The sequence below is a fragment of the Betta splendens genome, chromosome 24 (assembly GCF_900634795.4).
Source record: "Betta splendens chromosome 24, fBetSpl5.4, whole genome shotgun sequence".
Classification (NCBI taxonomy): domain Eukaryota; kingdom Metazoa; phylum Chordata; class Actinopteri; order Anabantiformes; family Osphronemidae; genus Betta; species Betta splendens.
Window position 1 is genome coordinate 13,932,493 of NC_040901.2, and position 20,465 is coordinate 13,952,957.

The window sequence follows — 20,465 nt, forward strand, 5'->3', positions numbered from 1 at the left end:
CACAGACATAGGCAAAGCAATGCAGGAAGTTCTGCGTTTTATGTTTTTAAAAGACGAAGATTAGTTGTATTATATTTGTAATGGTGTAACTTTTTTATTGTTTATTAAACTATTTTTGACTTATTTTAAAGTACTGCGGTATTGATTGCTGCCAAAATAAAGCAAACAAATGTGTTATTATGAAAGGTCAACCGGATGTTCTGTCTTTGTTGCTGTAACTTGGTTCTTCTGGAGTTGGGTGCTCGCTGCTAAAGTTAAGCTAGTGCTGTCAGCAGAGGAGAACGTAGGTCCACGTGCGCTGAGAGGATTTGTTTTACAGGGCAGATTATGCGTCCGCACCAACCATTCTGACAGTGTCCTCGTTGGCTTTAATGAGCAGCACGATGAAAGCGCTAGTGTCGTGTTACGTCCCAGCACAGAGGTTCGTCAGAGCGGCCAGTCTTCCTGTGGCTCCACCCGCAGCAGGTGAGAGAGAGGCGGCTGCGTTTTAACTGCTCATCGCTGTTAATGAGGTCCAGGACGTCGACACTGACTCACTGGTCCTTTGTTGTCGGGTGCAGCTCAGCGCAGACTCTGGAGCAGCTCTTCATCCAGTCAGAACAAACCTCGACCGTCGTTGCTGCGACATCTGAGCTCCAAAATAAAAGCCACGGGCCCCATTTCAGTGGCGGAGTACATGAGAGAGGTGCTCACCAACCCCGTGACTGTAAGTGATGAGCGGTCAGCAGCGAGGTGTCTGAGCTGGTGCTGCCTCACACACAGGCGGCCAAAGTCTGGATCCGGTTCTGTCGAGGAGTCACGTCTCTGAGACACGTGTTTATGCTTCAGAGAGGACGGTTCCCATGTTTCAATCAGTCTGACGTCTCTCTTCCAGGGATATTATGTCAGGAACAACATGCTGGGACCAGAGGGAGATTTCATCACATCACCAGAAATCAGTCAGATCTTTGGAGAGGTGAGTTCTGCTTCTGTGGTGAACTAAGCAAAGTAAAATCACCCCCTGCTCACTTGCTGTCTTGTCTCCTCCAGCTGCTTGGTGTGTGGGTCATCAGTGAGTGGATGGGAGCTGGTTCTCCCAAACAGCTGCAGCTGGTAGAGCTCGGACCTGGAAAAGGATCTCTGGCCAGCGACGTCCTCAGGGTACGACTCACACTCACAAGGGCTGTCATGAAACGGTGTCTGTTGGCTCCCATCTCATTTAAAGCCTGACGGGCTTCTTTGTATGGGCTCATCAATAGAGAGACAAAAATACTGTGTATTGATACACAGTACTTTTTACCGTATATTAAAGTACCGTGTGACACAAATGTCACCCTATATTATGAATTATTCGGGTGGAACCAGCCAGTCCTATCTGTTCTGTTCCCCAGGTGTTCGCTCAGCTGCGACCGGTTCTGGGTGATGCTTCGGTGTCGCTCCACATGGTGGAGGTGAGTCCAGCTCTCAGTCAACTTCAGGCCAAGACTTTGACTGGGAACCAGCACCAGGAGGTTGAGACCGAGGATGAGCTGGTTTACCGCCGTGGGGAAACCGGGACAGGCCTGCTGGTGTCCTGGTACCACCGCCTAGATGACGTCCCTAAAGGTAAACGACACCTCGACGCAGGACTGGGTCAAACCAGATGCACAGTGGGACTTAATCTTACATTATTTGGATCTTTTCGTAACAAAATAATAATGAATATTGAACAGGTTCACTACTCAACAGAACTTCTGTAAATACAAATACTGCAATTCTCATTGAAAGGAGGAGCTGCGAGGATTCAGTAGATTTGAGTAAAGCATGCGTGTGTGAAGGCTCCTTGTTGTGCTGTATTAAATAACTTACCTCTGGGGTTAATGTGTTGCTTTTCTACAGGATTCAGCATCTTTCTGGCTCACGAGTTCTTCGACGCTCTGCCCATCCACAAATTCCAAGTACGGTGCAATCTGTTGTTTGTTCCTATGAGTATAGTTCGTTATACACACAGTACATACAGTAGTTAAAAAAATAAAACCGAAAGCTGTAATTCAGTCACTTTTGCATCAGCGTCTTTAGGTTGTGATGGCGTCCATTCCTTTATGTTTGAAATGATTAAATAAGCTGCTTGTCCGGTTGTTGGTCGGTATTTGTGACTCTTGGCTGTGGAAACATTTACCAGTAGGTGGCGCCATAGTGAAATATTAATCAGATCGTAAAAAGCACCGGTAATAACCAGTATTGAGCTTCATGTGTTATATTATTGTTTTCCTGTTTCACTTTCTAAATTCTCCAATAATAAAGTGCCTTTGTTTCTGTTGGTCCCTGCTCAGAGGACAGACAAAGGCTGGAGGGAGGTCATGGTGGACATCGACCCAGAGCAGCCCGACCAGCTGAGATTCGTGGTGACGCCGTCTCCCACTCTGGCCTCATCCACACTGGTGCAGGTTTGTTTTCAAGCAAATGATTAAAAGTTAGGCTTTTAACAATAATTTCTGCTCCCAGGCATGAGCATTAAAAAAAACTTTAGTTCAATCACTGTCCTTGAAATCAGCAGCTTCAGAAGTAAAATGGTTTTATAAAAAACTGGATCTTTGATTATTTCCACTTTAAGCAGATGAAGAAGCCTTTTGAACATCTTCATGTTTTATAAAAAACTGGATCTTTGATTATTTCCACTTTAAGCAGATGAAGAAGCCTTTTGAACATTTCTCTGCAGATCCATTCAGAGGTTTGTTTTACGGCTGCCATCTGCTTTTTATTGCCCACATTTAAACCATCTATACATTCACAGCCTGTTTGATTTGGCCTCTCTGGCTCAGTTGAGTCCCTTTGAACATCCTGCCAGACTCCTGACAGCATCAGCATCATCCTCAGCCTGTGATAAAGAACCCTGCTCTTAGATTCAGATTAAGTTCACCTCATCAAACCAGACGCAACAGACAAAGCTGTTAAGAAAAGGAGGATTCATTGTTGTTCAGTTTATCACGTTAAACAAAGCAGCAAATGTTCCTCATTAGTAATTTTATTGTTTTAGGCGGATGAGCTTCGGGATCATGTAGAGGTGTGTGCGGAGGCTGGTGTCGTCATCCAGCAACTGGCCCGGCGGATCACGGAGGACGGTGGCGCGGCTCTGATCGCCGACTACGGCCACGATGGAACCAAGACGGACACGTTCAGAGTAGGAGCCACATCTGACTGTGAATACGTGGGATAAGAAGGTTCAGTTCTGTGTCTCGGGATGTTTGGGCCACTACTACGAGGACTTGGAGTCGGTCTGATGTAACTGGTTTAAGTTTGTATTGAGTCGCCAGACAATGCGGAAGCGCAGCGGTGACTGACTGAGTGTCTGACTGGAAGCAGCAGGATCAGTTTAATTCTTCATTGTGAGGACCAGGAAACAGATGTAGGAAGCAAAGCTGCTCTGCTGCCGATGGAGGGAAACCTGGGTCACTGAGTTCACCGCTCTTCGTCCTCATCTCCTCCTCCCTGACATTTTAGACAGTTCCACGTTTGGGTTGTTTCTACCACATTCATGATTTCACCAGAAATCTCCTTTTTAGCAGCTGTCACCAACCAAACACATTGAGCCTGTAGTACTTGATGCTAAATACACTGACACCTTGTATGTGGGGACCAGGCTGATGGGAAACTGAAGCCTCACTTGTTTTTCTCAGGGTTTTAAAGGGCATCAACTTCATGATGTTCTGGCGTCGCCCGGCTCGGCCGACCTCACCGCCGATGTGGACTTTAGCTACCTGCGGTGGGTGGCCGGAGGGGGCGTGGCCTGTCTGGGACCTGTCAGTCAGAGGACGTTCCTGAAGAACATGGGAATCGACACACGGCTACAAGTGAGTTCAACTCACCAGGATCTTCTTTTCCGAATGGAATCTCAGAAACCTTTATGTTGCCTGTGCTCTTCTGCAGGTTCTGCTGAGGAACTGCACTGACCCATCCACCAGGAAGCAGCTGATCAGCAGCTATGACGTGCTCACCAACCCCGCAAAGATGGGCGAGCGCTTCCACTTCTTCAGCCTGCTGCACCACAGTCGCCTCACCAAACCCAGGACACCAGAAGGGCTGAAGCTGGAGAAGAAGAGGAGCCCGGCGCCGCTGCCTGTGGCCGGATTCACACAACTCACCTTCTCCTGAGGCAGCTGCTTAATTGGCCTGAGACGCTCATGGACAGACGCTACACACTGAGGAAATTACAATTAAATGTTTTTACATGAGGGTGTCACGAAAAACCATAATGTTCCTTTCTCTAATTTATAGAAAAAATGTACCATATAACAGGATGAAGCATTTCTAACAGACAAAAACACCGTATGACCGTTCAGTCATTCTGTAAATTAGTCGTGTTTCCAACCTTCCTAGCTCAGTTAAACTGGTGTCTGACATCCATTGTTTCAGTCCAACCTGAAATGACCACAAAGAGTCGAATACTGACCAGAATCAACCTCACTGGTGTCTCGGTCGTTTCCGTAGGAGCCGTCTGTGGTCAGAGGTCGCGCTGCTGCCTCAGGCTCCACATCTTGAAGCAGTTAGCTGAGCTCATGTTTGCGCCGCAGTCATTCACAACGAGCCGCTGCTCCAGTAGCAATTAAAGGATTGAGTTACGTTTGCGACGAGCTGCTGCAGCCAGAACAAGCAGCCGAGCGGCGAGCGCTGCCACCGGCCACCAGATCGGCCATTAAGTGATGGTTTCCACACATCCTGCTGGGATCCTTATCAGGAAGCGCCGAGAGGCTCATTATATGACAACGACTCCCGCTTGGAAATAATTACTGGATTTTATTAAAGCTTCTAAACTAAAGACAATTAAAACACTCAGTTGTGTTCAACTTCATTTCTGCAATAAAAGAAATACTGAGTTGGTTTGTTTTCTTGAGACACAGCAAAAATTCAGGTAATTGTAAAATGTGTATCCTTTTTAAATTCACCTCAAGGAATGAACACGTATTTGCTGCCTGTTTGTAGCTGATTGTGTCAGTTATTCTACTGCTATGAAACAAATCTAAAGTTAAAAAAAAGGTTCAAATCTAATTTAAAAGTCTGAGTCTGTTCACTTTAATATTTTTTGTCAATTATTTTCATATAACACAAAGTTTCTAGCAAAAATACAAAATGTGAATTCTCAGGCTGGAGTTGGATCAGATCAACAAAGCTTCAGGTTTCCACAGGAAGAGAGCAGCAGCTGTCTGTCTCACTGCATCACAGTGTCAATCATTCAAACAGCTTTGTGATCTAAAACAACAAAATCATTAAATATCAAAATATACTTATAAGCTAAAGTTGTAGATATAAAGTTTCAGGACTGGTTCTTAGCTTCTGTGACAGTGGTCAGGATTAGAAAGAGAGACCTTTAAGTTCTAGAGTGACAAAGACTGTTTGTTGTGGTTTGTAGGGAAATAAGAGAAAGGTATGAAATGTGTGGCCTCCTGGGGGTTTGCGGACCCGCCGGGGCCTCCAGCCAGGTCTGATAGACCCGCCGGGGCCTCGCCGGGGCCTCCTGGGGGTCCACGGAACCACTGAGGCCTCCCCTTCTCGACCCTGAGGAGGGGTCCTCGGACTAGGGGTCCTCCTCCATGTCGTCCAGGTTGGGCGACATGATGAAGTGTTTGGGGCAGTGCAGGCCTCGCTCGTCCGCGTACTCCTCCCACCGGGCATCGTCGCTCTCGTGGGTGATGTAGCGCTCGCCTCGTCGGGTCTCGAACTCCCTGAGGTCCAGCCAGGTCTGATAGTCCTGCAAACGACACCAGAAGCGATGACGCCCATCTCGTTGGATCAGAGCTAGTGACAAAAGGCATGAAGCGCTGGTTACCTGCAGCCAGGGGTGGCTCAGAGACTTGTCCACACTGTAGCGCTTCCTCATCTTCACCTGCAGCAGGTTGTTAATCAGGTCTATGGCTGTGAGCAGACACAAGCTCGGTCATGTACAGGTCTTTGGGAGTCGGTCTGTTATTATTCCAGCAGGTTAGTATTTAAAACCCTTGGCTTCCAGTCAGCTTTGTGGCTGCTTACCCCCCTCTGAGATCTCCTTCCAAGGGTTGGGCGGGTACATAAAGGCGGCGTTCTGGATCTGGTCGTTGATGTCCTCGTCCTCGTTGAAAGGAAATGTGCCGCTCAGGCTGACGTAGATGATGACGCCGACCGACCACATGTCCAGAGACCGGTTGTAGCCTTTGCTTCGCAGCACTTCAGGTGCCAAGTAGGCAGGCGTGCCGACCACCGAGCGGCGGAACGACTTCTCCCCGATGATACGAGCGAAGCCAAAGTCGCACAGCTTCACCTGGAGGAGAAGGTTTTGTTGAAGTTGTGCTGCTGAGAACAAGTCTGGCCAAAGGGGGCTTTGAGTGGTTGTAACCTGAGGGAAGGGTTCTGCTGAGGCCAGCAGCACGTTCTCGGGCTTCAGGTCACAGTGGACGATGTTCTTGAAGTGAAGATGTCTGAGGGCCACGAGGATCTGTGGACAAAGTCACACTGTGAAGCACAAAAGGACGTGTTGTCATGACAACTTCCCGGTCGCTGACCTGTATGACCAGGAACTTGGTGAGGCGTTCAGGCAGCCGGCTCTTCTCGTTGGATAAAATCATCTCCAACATGTCTCCATGAAGCTTTTCCATCACTACAAACACCTGCTCTGGCGTCTCAAACATGCACTCCAGGTTAACGATGCCCGGGTGGTGGAGGTTCTGACAGAAACCGAAAGGGGAGGTGTCATCCTGGAGTTTGTAGTGTTGCTAGCAGCTTGTTGGTCAGTGGTTCTGTACCTGCAGAATGGCCACCTCGTTCCTCAGCTGGCTCTCCTGCTTGGTGGGAAACCTCATCTTGTCGATGATTTTAATGGCTACGTCTCTTCCGGTCTTTCGGTGTTTACCTGCGGAAGGAAGACGGCGTCAACGGTGCCGTTCACCACAACAGAAGAGACTGTGTCTTTTCACTTTAATCCGTTGCAGGAGGAGGCAGTAGCAGATTGATATAATTATATCTGGCCCTCATCTTTACTCAGGAACTGTCTCACCTCCATAGACGACTCCAAACTGTCCAGAGCCAAGGACCTCATCAGCAAAGATCTGGTAAACTGAGCTGATATCCTGAAAAAGAAAAGATCAGACTGGTTGCAGATGCTGACAAATTTAAATTGGTTCATTTTGTTGATATACTGTAGAGAAAACACCCGATCTTTAACGGATAAAAGTTTAGTTCATACGAAACAAATGTTAAAGTCAAAATAGACACCTACCACGTTTTCCTGAATCTGGGAGTTGGACACTGATATGCTGATGGAAAGTTCCTCTGTGGACACAAAACCAAAAGCAACATCAAATGGATTGAGTGAACATTAACCACAGATGAAGCCGCTCACAGGAGAAACAGGTGAGCTTTTACTTTTCGAACCTGTAAACCATCAATCTCACATTTCCTTCCTCGTTCGAGACGACCGAGCTGAGATCAACCACTAGATGGGTTTGTTTGTTTCTGCTTCCTGTCTCTTCATGTTTCTAAAGGAAACCTCCGTCACACACTCTCATGCTGTGCTGTTCAGGCTGAGGGCGCGTTTCCACTGATGGCTCGTATTGATTTCACATCGCTGGCCAGGCTTTGATCGAGCCAGCGATCGATGCCTGCACTCATATTGAGGCCAGCGTTTGGGTCATCGCTTAGAGACTCTGGAACCGTATGGGCAGGAATGTGAACAGCAACTGGATCTATGTTAAAAAACGTTCTTTGTTTATTTCTTTACTGAACTGACTCCTATGTTACTGTAGTTAGTATTGTTCCACTCACTGTTACATCATCATCCATTAAGGTATTGACGTGTAATTTCATTGCAAACTAAACCTTGGTTGTTGGGAAGAAGCCTGATGTTGGTGGGAACATCCTCTGACGTTCCACACAGCTCTCCCCTCACAGTTAACCATCACTTCTTTTAATGTCCTTTATTGATTGAGAGCCAGAGTTCTAATTTTGAGATGAAATCTAAAAGACACTGGACCTGAGATGAAGCGGAAAATCCTGCAAAATCCTTTCAGTCACATTAAAGCAGCAGCGGGTCAGTCTGAGCGCGTGTTGTGTAACCGTCGTCTCGATATTTGGAAGCTCTTCACAGGCAAATCCACACGTCCATTAAATCGCTCCATTACTGTGTCAAAGGCCAAAGACAGTAGGTGGAGCTTTTAAATAAACAACGTGAATCTGCCTTTTGTTAGAGTAGTCGTGGATGAAGCCTGAAACGGATCAATGGACCGGGCTTATCTCAACGCTTCCTCAGTGATCAGACGTTTTAAATCGCCGTTCGCCTTGGTTTGGCGCCGACCTGCATCGGAGCGGACTCAGGGTACTCACTGTGGTCCTTTCCTGGACTCGGCCCGGTGGCGACGCTGGTCTTGGGCGTGACGGGCATCATGGCCTGTCGGATGGCCTTCTCCCAGCTCTGGCCCACATCCCGTCCCACCCCAGACGCCGCCAGAACTGGGTTGTGGCACAGGCTGCCATCGTCCTCCCCCACGTAGTACACTATGTTTGTTGTGATCACCTCGAAGCAGTGCCGGTTGCTGCCCTGAGGCAAACTGCTGAAGTCCTGCGCAGGCTCCACCTGGAGGATCTCAGACAGCGGGACCTCCTGCGGTTCGTTAGGGCATAGAGTGGTTCCTGTTAGATGTAGGTCTCACGCGAAAACCACGAAGCTCCAGTTTCTCCCGTTGCCTGTTGCCTCCATCCTAACACCTCTCTCCTCTTTGCTCAACTGTGACAAGCGCTTTGAGTTTTTGTTTAAAACTTCCTTTCCTTCCTTTTCTGCCAGAGGACAAGTTTCCCCTCCTCCCCACCAGAACCATCCTAGCTGCCAGATCAAACACATAGAGGCCAACGGCTCAGTGGTGTCTTAATGTCCCCCTGTGTCATGTATTCGTCTTGTGTTTTGCCAAGTCCCCCCCGCGACCACGCCCTCTCATTAGCATGCTCTCGCTCTGATTAAAAGGCAGGATGTGCCCCGGCCGCTCTGGGCACGAGGCAGCGGGGCGACGAGCCAGAGGCGGCGGCGGGGAAACGACCCGCGGCCCTCGAACCACCACAAACCTCACCCTGCTCTCGCTCTCGCTTCAAAGGAAGCGTTCTGCAGCGCTTTGTGGTAAAGGTCAGCAGGTCGCAGGCAGACGCAAGATGAAAGGAGGCGGAGGGCGACAGAGAAAAACGATGGAGCATGAAAAGAGCTGCAGCTGTAGCGAGATCCGTCTGATTCAAAACCAGATCACCACAGTTTGAAAGTCAGTTTTAGTTACTTTCGTTAGTTAGTTTAGTTTAGCTAGTTTCAGAAAACTAGTTTGAACCTTAGAAACACAAGGTTGTTGCCTTATCGTCTTTCTGAATATTAAATATTACACAGTCTAAATGTTAGTTCTTAGTGAATACATGCTGACTTGAGGACACTTCTTGCTGTACTCTGTCTGGGTGATAGATGGATCATTTCCCTGCTTTTGTTTGACTGAGATGCTGAAACCAGATCTGTCTGACTGGGTTTCCTACCTTGTAGTACTTGGCTCCACTTTCATTCTGGTACAGAGTCAGACTCTTGCAGTCCAGCCTCCAGTAATGTCTCTTCCTCTGTCGAGACAAACCATAGTCAGAGACAACTTCCCGTGTGTCCATCCCTGGGTTACGTCCTCCACCCGCTCTTTCTCACCAGGCTGTCGCGGCTGCTGTAGTGCACCATCCAGCCCTCTTTAACCACCGTGGAGCTTTTCCTCTTGGTGTGTTTGATGGACTGAACCACACGCATCAGAGGGATGTTACTGCTGGTGGACGGACTGGAGGGACAGAAACAGAAAAACGACATTTAGCACAAAGGATGTAGAACAGGCATAAGCCAATTTATATTCTCACCTGCAGCCAGATGTTAAAAATTTTGTAAATATATCAGTAACTCTAGTTTCTTAGTCTGGGGAAGGCCCAGCCTCCACCACCCATCATCACCACCTCCTATAGAGGCACTATGGAGAGCACACTGAGCAGCTGCATCATCTGGTTTGGCATTTTTATCGTCTCGGACTGCAAGAAAATCATTGAGGTCTCCTTCCCCGATATCAAAGACATCTACACCACATACTGCATCTGTGAACCCACAAGTGTTGTAGCTGATCGGACACACACGCTCTTCACCCTCCTGCCATCAGGAAAAAGGTACCGATACTGAAAGGTCACACTCACGTCTACACTGTGTAACAGCTTCTTCCCTCAAGACATACGTCACCTCAACTAAAAGACAAACCCCAAAAACATCAGGGCTGAACTAATAAACACCCAACATACACAACCATCTAAACCAATACCAACCAAGTATTTCTTATTGCAGCTACTTTCAGAAACCTCTACCTTCTACCTCATCACTACTAGACTATTGAAACGTGTTATTATTCTGTAGCTCTGCACATTTCTATGGGCACTTGTTGCCTCTCTTTTGTGTAATGACTTTCTGTATTGGACTAGATAGTTTTCATTTAACTTAAATACATAACATAAATGTGAATGACGTGTCTGAGCTAGCCAGCTAATTAGGTCTCCTAGCTAGCTAGCTAGTTATTTAATTACGTTGTTAGCTTATGCTGTGAATTTGTGTTGCATGTACGCAGCACTATGGTCCTGGAGGACAGTTGTTTCATTTTACTGTGCACTGAACTGTATATGGTTGGAATGACAATAAAAAGTCCAATGATCTTTGAGAACCCTGAGGTCAGGTGGAGTCGACAAAAACCAATCAGATAGTTCACAAAACATCTTTCAATACAAACGTAATTTGTGCTGCTTAAATCCTAGGTTGTCTGGTTCTGAACCTCTGGTCACCTGATGGCTCTGAGCGTCTCGTCATCCTTCTCCCCGTCAGTGCCAGAACCCTCGATGAAGAAGAGCTTGTCTTCAGGAGTGGACAGCTCGTCCTGCTCGTCCATACTGTGACCGCCGTCGCTGTTGACGTCACAGGTGTCGACTTCCATCGTTGTGTCAGAGTCCATATTGGGACTGAGTGGTTCTGCACAAACACAAAAGATGTGGTGAGAATTCTACCTTTCTTCAAATACAAGTAGTTAAGTGATCCACTGATCTTTCTTCTTTCTCTGCTAAAGAGACACAAACAGAAAACAGATCTCGATCAGGACTGAGTGAAGCTCAGACCAACTCACCCCCGTTAAAGTCCACCTCGCCCAGACAGTCCCGAGGAACTTTGGCTGCACATCTCTTGTGACAGTTAAACTTACAATCTAGGGGACAATTTAAAAATGGTTAATAAAATAATTATTTTATTCATGAAACATCCTCTGGTTGTCATTTTCTGCCTGTTTCCTCATTTCATGATTGTTTGACTGTGTTAACTATATATTAACTGTTAAACTATTAATTGAGAGAAGTTAATAAGCATAAATAAAATGTGAATCAGTTCATTCTTAATGACTTCTTAATGAGTCTATACCTTTGCACTGCATTCCCTGGCGGAACAGCCCCTTCAGCAGCCGCTTGCAGAACTGACACATGGTCGGCCGAGTGTAGGTGTGGACTGAGAACGTGTGCGGGACCTTGACCCGACCCAGGACCATCTTCTCCATCCAGATGGGTCGACCGCTCAGCAGAGAGTTACGCTTCCCTGCACCCAAGAGGGGGCGCTGCTGTAGGAAATGCAGGAAACCACATACTCAACCAAAAGCATGGCAAGGTAACTTGTGCCAGTAAATACTGTCTCTCCACTGTTGTGGTTCAGGTTCAGCAGGTCTCTTACATAGCAGAAATAAGAAAACTTATAAATAATTAGTTTAGCAGAAGAAAAAGCAAAGAAGAGGATCTAAAGAAAAGGGGTCATTAAAGTGACACCTCAGAGTTTGGAGCATCCATATACTGGATTAAGGTTCCTCCTTTGGAATAAAGTCATCCAACCACATGCTGCTGCTCTAGAAAACTTCCCCTTTAGTTCTCAGAAGAAGTGACATCAGAGATGCAACACGAAGCCCACATGGGTCAGACGACCAAAATATCATCTCATCTGCGAACTTTATCAGCTGATGTGTTGTCATCACATCAGAACGTGAATCAGTGTGTTGACTCACATTCTAGTGAATGACTTGGATTCTTTGCATGTCAGACATTAGCATTTGGCAGAAACATGTGAACCAGTGTGGGACAGTTTGATAATCCAGCTTCTCGTGTCTCACACTGATCTATTTGTGGTACAAGGAAGCTGTAAAGTGTAATTTGATATTGTGTTGTAGAGCAGATTATTGAAACATGATAAGAGTTGCTGAGAGCATATAAAATGCCAAAGGTGACAATGAAATTTACCCACAAGCTGCCTGAACACGTCTACATCCTGGTTTCACTAAAACAAACATCTGCAGCCATCCAAGGACAGAAACACTGAAGTTGTTTGTCTGACGTGATTTGATTTGTTCCAGCATTAGTGTTAACTATCATTACCTCATCTTCTTCCTTTCTAATTGAATAACCATCACTTCATTCAGCACCTTTACTGTTCCTACTGTCATTCAGACTACATGTTTTCAGCTGCTTCCTGCTGTGGCCGGAAACAGTGAGATGAACCAAGACAGTATATGTTGGGTTCTAAGTAAGGGCCTAAAACACTTGACATGACGAATGTGAAAGGGTAGCATGACCTAGCATGAACCTTGTGACTGGAGTTAGATGCATTCTGTCAAACAATCTCATGAAAAGAAACTAAATATAGATGATGGTGGTTAAAAGCAGCATCAGAAAGTGACAGGCAGAAAAAAGGTCCCCACTTCCAAGGTACAAAACTACAAGCGGTCCCCGTGAACACAGTCAGACAAGTACAAACACACACCCAGCAATGGATTTTCCATGACTGACATTGTAAAGGTCTTTCACTGCCTGGTGTTAAAACTCTTCCAGCCTCAGTGAACAAACTGAAATATTTGCTGACAGTAACTTCTGCCTCCTAAAGGCCTTAAAGTTTGGACCAACCTCATCCTGTGGCGCCGGCGTCAACTCGGTCGACGGTGGACGTGCGATGGACACGATGGCGCCCGGCAAGGACACGTTGGACAGGCGTCTCTTCCTGACGCCGCTGCAGTTGTTGGGGATCTTGAACGCACATCGTTTGTGGTAGTTGAGTCCACATCCTGACAGAGAGGTTCAAAGGGATTCATCAGCCTGCATGTGTCCAACTGTATGAGCGTGAAGTTCAGGTGCACAGATCCCACAAACACAGGATTCAACCCTAGTGAACCTACTGGAAGAACTGGGCTCACACCCAACAGCTTGGTTTGAAATCAAATGTCTTACACTGCACAGACAACACAATATTTGCTATTTGCCGTTGGTCCTTTGTGGCAGCGGGCCTGAGGTCGACTGCGACCCAGAGTTGTGGGTGTTTGAAGCCACGAGCTTCCTCCGGAGCTGCCAGTGCAGAAGGCAGATCCTTCAGATCCCCTTCCCGTTGTTTTGGGTGTCGAATTGTTTCATTTGACCTCCTGAAACCAGGCATTAGAGAAGTGAATGATGTAAATCAGATTAAATGGGAGGAAGCCACTTCTGCACTGTCTTCTCCCACTAACTTTCCTACAGTTAGGATGAGATCAAACCCTTAAAGACGAGGCTCTTTGAAAAGCAGGAAGTCTCTGAGGCACTGAAGACATCCTGCTGCAGCGTCAGCGTGTGAAGAGTTAAAGGCCTGAGAAGCCTCAGAGCTGGCGTCACTCAGTGACCGGCCCGGGTTCAGTCCTTTATCCGTAGACCAGCGTGCTGGTTCATCGCCACACGTTCGATTCCTCTGTTGCACTCGTTAGAGCTTGATTTCTCTTGTTGACTTACATCACATCCTTTCGTTTAAAAGACAGGAAGCTGCAGATTGTTTCACACGGAGACATCCTGACCGTCCAGCTCCCTGTCGGGGCTCACACCTGATGTCGCCTTTATTTACTTAGTTACAAACAGCCTTCACCAGGAGTGTTTTTAAACTGCCATTAGAACTCAATACTTTTATAGGATACTTCAGAAAACTGTCTTTACTCAACGCAGCCCGTTGCTTCCAACCTGTAAACAGGAGCTCACGTCACATGGAACAAGAAGGACTGAAAAGTTTGGATTTCACCTTTCTCACCTTCACATTTGAGGCCCTGCCTGACGAGACCCCACAGCATCTCCCCACAGTCGTCGCAGAAGGCCGGAGCCTTGTAGGAGTGAACGTACAGCGTGTGCGGTCGTATCTGAAAGTCCTCAGTTGTGGCAAGAGCTGAAACGAGCAAGTCCACAGAAATACAGCATGTGGTTAAAGCAGAGTCTGTCTCCATGTGGACACACCTCACACACAGCAGCAGAATCATCATCATCAGCTGATTGAGCCCAAAGTCACAGGTTGTGTCTTTTGTTGCTCTGTTTGTTACTGAGCAGATTTGGATTTGAATTCCCTGAGTGAAACTCGAGTGTTCTGTTTCTGAGCAGCAGGCCTCAGTAACCAGCAGGAGCTGCAGCGCTTTGCAGCAGCAGCAGGAGGAAGAGGAGGAAGAGGAGGAAGTGGTTGTGGCTTCGAGCCTAGCGCTTCAGGCAGCGAATGTCTTCTTCCTCCGGTGTCATTTGAAACCGCCGTGGCTCCAGCTGTTCAGGTGTCGCACTTAGTTTTTATGGCCCAAACCCGGAAATGACGAACCTGTGCCGGGTTTTAAGGCTGGAGGGTGCAGGGATCCGGAGGAAGTGAGACGGGGGCTACCTCAGCGCTCAGGGTGAGCAGACAGGAAACCCACACAAACAACACGGAGCACACGCATGAAGTCACGCTGTCGTGGAAAACGAATGTAATTCATTCTCACTAAACTAAATCATCAATCTGTTACCATAGAAACACAAAGACTTGATTCCATCTGTCCCTTCATCCAAGATGCAGTTGGTTGGAGTTTTGTGTGGACCCGCAGCAGGAAGCTGAACCGGACCCGTGACGTCTTGCTTACCAGACAGCACCACCTCGACCAAGTCGCCCTCCTGGATCTCCTCCACCGAGGTCAGACGCTGCAGGATGTTGTCCGAGTTCAGGTCGTGGCGGAAGAGCAGGATCTTGTTGTACATCCCGAAAAAGCCACATTCAGGGAACTAAGGAAGAGGAAGAGGAGGAAGGGGAAGTCACAGGGAGCCGACAGCAGCAAGTGGAGCAATTACAGACAAACGACTCCTGGATCAGAACCAGCATCATGTAGCGTCTCGTAAACACGATGTCCGACTCAAACGTCTTCATCTGCATCAACGACACTACGAGAAGGTTCTGGTGTATTTTAGCTGGGTTTACACACCTTACAGTTCTTCTTGTCCCCTAACAGCTGATAACAGCTCAGCCGGTGGAGCTTCCACTAAGCCAGTAGACAAATGGAGGCTCCACTGGAGCCAGTGAACAAACGGAGCCAGTGGAGGCTCCACTGGAGCCAGTGAACAAACGGAGCCAGTGGACAAATGGAGCCAGTGGACAAATGGAGCCAGTGGACAAATGGAGCCAGTGGAGGCTCCACTGGAGCCAGTGAACAAATGGAGCCAGTGGACAAACGGAGCTGGTGGAGCTTCCACTAAGCCAGTAGACAAACGAAGGCTCAACTGGAGCCGGTAAACAAACAGAGCCGGTGGACAAACAGAGCCAGTGGACAAACGGAGGCAGTGGAGGCTCCACTGGAGCCAGTGAACAAACGGAGCCAGTGGACAAACAGAGCCAGTGAACAAACGGAGCCAGTGGAGGCTCCACTGGAGCCAGTGAACAAACGGAGCCAGTGGAGGCTCCACTGGAGCCAGTGAACAAACGGAGCCAGTGGACAAACGGAGCCAGTGGACAAATGGAGTCAGTGGACAAATGGAGCCAGTGGACAAACAGAGCCAGTGGAGGCTCCACTGGAGCCAGTGAACAAACGGAGCCAGTGGACAAACGGAGCCAGTGGAGCCTCCACTGCCTCCACTTGTCCACCGGCTCTATTCGTTTACCGGCTCCAGTTGAGCCTCCACTTGTCCACTGGCTCCATTTGTCCATTGGCTCCGTTTGTCCACTGACTCCATTTGTCCACTGGCCGTTTGTCCACTGGCTCCAGTGGACAAACGCAGCCAGTGGAGCCCCCACTGGCTCCAAGCCAGCCCACACACCAGGAATGTCCAGCCACTCGCGGTTGGACTGGTTCTTAGATCAGATTCCTTTATTTCCATTCTGTGTTCGATCTGGTCTCACTCTGAAGGAAAGCTTTATACGGATCGTCTGCCGGCTCAGAGGTTCTGCTCACAGGTGCTGCCGCTTCCTGTGCTGCTGTCGTTAGCAGGATGTTCGCAGGGAGCAGGTAGTGCAGGAAACCCGAGCAACAGGTGACGAGGCGCAAGCTCAACGCCTGCCATCAATTATTGCTGAGCTTCTGTCAACGACACCCAGTCGTCATTAGCTGCGTCCCAGTTCAGCAGAACACGGACTCAGGATGTTCTGACCCGACACAAAGCCTCCTTTATCTGATACGCTGACAGCACGAGTGGAGGACGTAACCTGTGTTCCTGCTTCAACTACAGAACCAGGGCTAAAGCCAGAGCTGGAGCTGAACCCTTAACGCGACCGGACTCGAGTCCAGCTCCGACACGTTGGCCCGGGTCCAGGCCCGTCAGCTGCCGTCTCCCTGAGGTGAGCAGAGTTCACTTAATGGAGTGAAGACTGATCCCCTCTTTGTGGATGATCCTCCATTAACCAGGCTTAACCTCCACACACACAGTCTCTGCCACGCTCTGCAGCACCGCCACCTAAACGAGACCACGTTTCTGTTGAGGCCGTCGGGTCACAGAGGCCAAAGCCTCGGGGGCCAGTTTGACCCCTGCTGCAGGAGCCGAGGACGAGGTTCCGCCCTGGGCTGGAGTCCTGGTTCCAACAGGCCTGGTTTCTTTCTATAACATGGAGTTCTGCTCCATGAGTTCGACCTGGAGCTAATCTTTAACCGCCGCCTCTAATGATTACAGTCATAACTAAAGTTCCTGCTACATTAGATGTTTGTTTCTAAAGCACCAACGCAGGCCAACATTTACACAGGAGTTCTGCTCATCGCCACGTTTTTCCACCTCTTTGTTTATGTTTATGACATAAGTGGAAAAACGAGTTTAGGTCGACTCATGCTTTACAGTCAGAAAGCAAATCTATAAAAACACAACACACACTGGTCGTAACCAGGTCGATGGTTCTGACGATGATCAACCATCAACATAAACGTGTGGGTGTGAAGGTTCTTCTACAGTCCAGTTACTGGGACCAAAAGATTTCTGTAAACTCCCCGAACCAGAACGTTCTGCTGTTACTGCAGCTCCTCCACCCTCCTGACACGTCTCCAACGTTCAGCTCGCGTGACAATTTGGATGCAAATACACATCAGATATGATGGAGAGAGTCGACCCAGTAGATGAGGGACCGAAGCGCCGCAGCAGACCCGAAGCCAATGTCCTGTTTGTGATCAGATGACGGAAGCCAAGCCACTTCCTGGTTATTATCACAGCAACAGGTGAGAGGTGGAACGAGGGTTAGAGGAGCCGTGCTCCTGAAGGCATCGTCCTCCACCTCCACCTCCAGAGGACGAGCTGAGAGCTGCTGCTTCAGGCACCAGTCGCCAATGAAGCTTACTGATCCAGGACCAGCTGGATGTTTCACCTACTGCTCCTTTGGGCAAAGCTGCACTCTACTGCATGGAGAAAAATCTGGGTTCTCGATTTTACTGCTACAATGATGATGATGAATATTTATGCTGTTTGAGATGAAATATGGAACCAACAAACATCAGTCCAGTGGTTGTGGCGACCGTTACAAACACTGACATCTCTCCTACTTCACCTGAAACACCGCCTGACCTTGGTAACCGTGGAAACCAGCAGCATGGAGCTTGGTGTTTCTCCCATCACCATGGCGACAGAGACACGCTGCTGTCATGTTTTAAGTGATGCTTCAGGTGCTCGTGTGGTTTGTTTGTTTCGTCTTTCTCAGCGTTTCACAACCTCATCCACTGTTTTTTTCCGACTCAGCTTTTCTCAGCTGCGATGATGCAATGCCGTACGAGGCCCTGCTTGTGTGGGGATGGGGGTGGGGGGTCACCCACACGGTCCGAGGCCTCCACCCCCACGACTCCACGGACCACCTGTGACTCCAGCTCACTGGGTTCACCTCCTCCATGAAATCACTCGTCCTTCTGGATCCTTGACCGATCACACGGCTGTGAAACGCCGTAAAAGGGGAAATGCAGAGCGCTGACGCAGCAGCGCCCACAGGAAGCGATCGTCCCTGAGAACAGGCTTTTCCTGCAACAAGTGAAAGGAACAGCAAAGCAAAGAGCAGCTGACGCATCCTCCAGGCCGGTGTGAGCCACGGGCCACCAGCCGTTAGCCAGGGCTAGCGCCTGGAGCTAGCGCCTGGAGCTAGCGCCTGGAGCTAGCTAACACGCTGCCGCTGGTTTACACGCGTGTCCACACGCGATCAGGATGCAGAACAGTTCCCCATAAATGACGTCACAGAACCACCAGGGAACCTACACAAACGCGTGTCCCATTAGAATCCACTGGTTCTTTGAGGACCAACGAACCTGAGAACAAGGCGGAACCGAGCCACGGACCTGGATCAGGCGTGTGAGGAACAGGATGGTGTTCCCAGCTGTTCCCACGGTGGAGGAGAGAAACCTCCATAATTACAGCTCTATGTGAAAAGGACCAAGTCATCACAATCCTGTAATTAGAAAAGGACCACAACCGTTCTATCCCACTCTGGGTTCGGGATCAGACCCAGTAACAGCGTGAAACGTACCTTCTGGTCCACGATGGAGCAGACCAGCTCCCGGACCTCGGACAGCGAGTGCTCCCCCCCCTCCAGGCTCACCGTCTCCCTGCTCAGGCCGATCTGGAGCAGGAAGGACACGCCGTGGATGGACCCCCGGGAGCCGCTGGGGCTCGGGTTGGCCCGGCTGCCGTTGGACAGCCGGCTGCACAGGCCCGGCGGGCTGGGGGACGGCGACGGCGTGGGCGGGGCCGGAGCGGCGGGGGCGGGGCGAGGGGGAGGGGCAAAGTGCTCGTCAGACATTGGCTGCTCCGTGACGTGGTCCAGACAGGAGAAAAACTCAACGTCCACCTGCGCTGGAGCTTCCTCAGCGGCCCAGAGGTTTCCTTTCACATCCCAGGGAGACGCTTCTCCCTCCAAACATCTCTGAGGCCGCAGGCTCCAAACTGGGAGTTGTGGGTAATTGAGTTTTTAGGGGTTTAAATCAATCCTGCTGCTGCTGCGGTGGCAGAAAACAACCATGAAAAGCTGCAGACGTGTGGTTTCTCATCTGTTGGGAGAAGGTAAAAGCACATTAGAGGCCTAGTAACAAAGATGCACATGTTCGTGTCATTCAGATGTAGCATCGAGAGAAGAACCCCACGCGGGACAATCCTCACGTGGGACCGTTCCTTTGGTGGAAATGAAAACTTGTGGTTCTTAGTTCCTACATGAAGAGACGAAGTGAGCGTGACGGCCTGTACGACATCCCATCATAGAAGCAACGCAACCAGAAGTGTAACTACAAGCGTAATATTATTATATTATATATATAATATTATATTATATTATATAAACAAATATTTAGACCAAGCAAACGAAACGAACACGTTTCCTTATTGTTGTGTAATAAAAGTTCTAATAACGTTTCCATAATGAACCCGGAGACGTTACGTCACAGTACTTCAATATACAAACGTCTCACTTAAATCTAAATCAAAGAACAACAGTTTAACATTTCACTGCACGTCAACACTTCTGCATCGCTGAAATCCACAGACTCCAGGACTCTGATTAATGTTTGAGCAACATCATATTGTTGACATCAGTAAAAACATCAGTACATGTCAGGATGTGATAATAATAACGGTGCGTTCACGTGTCGTGTGTCTCGGGATTTTCCACGATGTCCGTGTAGAAACATTAAGTTGCAGTAGAGTTTACAGAAACTGAGATCAACTGGTTCGAACCTCTCACTGGGCGCGTTTTCCGCTTCCATCGCGGCTCAAAGCGACAAGAAACTGAGCCGTAAACTCACGCAGCGGCAGCTCGAACCCCTCCGGATCCACCGACCCGGTCCCGGTTCGTCCACTACGCTCGGCTCCCTGGGCGTAACGAGCAAACCCAGAACTTCTCCCCGTCGGACCTTTTCTGGATTAATTATTCGCCAAACTTCTCGGCGGAGACGCTGCGAAGCGTCCGCGCAGCTGCAGCTTCTCGCGGATCTGATCGTCGGCGCGACCAGCGCGCACACACGCGCACCCGCAGCCGCGAAGGAGCTCTCACTCTGAGCGGTTTTCCAGGGACGAGACCTGAACCTGGTTTGCAGATATCACATATCTCAGATATTTAGATTTTTGTCCTGCGCAACTGTAAGTAAGCAATTATATGTACAATTATTATGACGGTTTATGTGTTTTTGTAGAGAGGAGGCTTTGGTGCAAAGTACATTTATTGATAATATTAATAAGCCTGAGCCTCA

At 48.7% G+C, this 20,465-nt stretch overlaps 2 protein-coding genes across 3 annotated transcripts; one reads left to right on the forward strand and one right to left on the reverse strand.

The window, feature by feature from the left end:
- Nucleotides 1-137: 137 nt before the first annotated feature.
- ndufaf7 (NADH:ubiquinone oxidoreductase complex assembly factor 7) lies at nt 138-4,832 on the forward strand. Its single transcript, XM_029141892.3, has 10 exons — nt 138-465; nt 561-706; nt 875-955; nt 1,030-1,140; nt 1,371-1,584; nt 1,858-1,916; nt 2,292-2,405; nt 2,996-3,139; nt 3,636-3,809; nt 3,886-4,832. The coding sequence occupies exons 1-10, from the start codon at nt 372-374 to the stop codon at nt 4,108-4,110; spliced, it is 1,362 nt and encodes a 453-aa protein (XP_028997725.1). The 5' UTR covers nt 138-371; the 3' UTR covers nt 4,111-4,832.
- On the reverse strand, nt 4,733-20,307 carry LOC114849976 (serine/threonine-protein kinase D3-like). Of its 2 annotated transcripts, none has more exons than XM_055506600.1 (19): nt 19,954-20,307; nt 18,755-19,274; nt 14,925-15,063; nt 14,081-14,212; nt 12,943-13,100; nt 11,423-11,612; nt 11,136-11,213; nt 10,801-10,984; nt 9,644-9,767; nt 9,487-9,564; nt 8,308-8,584; nt 7,205-7,257; nt 6,983-7,055; nt 6,732-6,838; nt 6,492-6,653; nt 6,326-6,424; nt 5,983-6,250; nt 5,783-5,868; nt 4,733-5,704 (listed from the first exon to the last, which is right to left on the reverse strand). In XM_055506600.1, the coding sequence occupies exons 2-19, from the start codon at nt 19,025-19,027 to the stop codon at nt 5,531-5,533; spliced, it is 2,655 nt and encodes an 884-aa protein (XP_055362575.1). In that variant the 5' UTR covers nt 19,028-19,274; nt 19,954-20,307; the 3' UTR covers nt 4,733-5,530. The 2 variants fall into 2 exon arrangements, with proteins under 2 accessions (XP_055362575.1, XP_028997691.1); XM_029141858.3 differs by having other exon boundaries at nt 11,423-11,615; nt 19,954-20,306.
- Nucleotides 20,308-20,465: the final 158 nt, after the last annotated feature.

Bases quoted from the DNA above. Each gene is read 5' to 3' on its own strand.
- LOC114849976 (XM_029141858.3), bottom strand. From the start codon at position 19,027: ATGTCTGACGAGCACTTTGCCCCTCCCCCTCGCCCCGCCCCCGCCGCT. The intron at 9,565-9,643 runs GTGAGAAAGAGC...TTGTCTCGACAG, and splicing joins ACAGCAGCCGCGACAGCCTG to AGGAAGAGACATTACTGGAG. The intron at 5,869-5,982 runs GTAAGCAGCCAC...GTCTGCTCACAG, and splicing joins GAAGGAGATCTCAGAGGGGG to CCATAGACCTGATTAACAAC.
- ndufaf7 (XM_029141892.3), top strand. From the start codon at position 372: ATGAGCAGCACGATGAAAGCGCTAGTGTCGTGTTACGTCCCAGCACAG. The intron at 466-560 runs GTGAGAGAGAGG...TGTCGGGTGCAG, and splicing joins TGTGGCTCCACCCGCAGCAG to CTCAGCGCAGACTCTGGAGC. The intron at 707-874 runs GTAAGTGATGAG...TCTCTCTTCCAG, and splicing joins TGCTCACCAACCCCGTGACT to GGATATTATGTCAGGAACAA.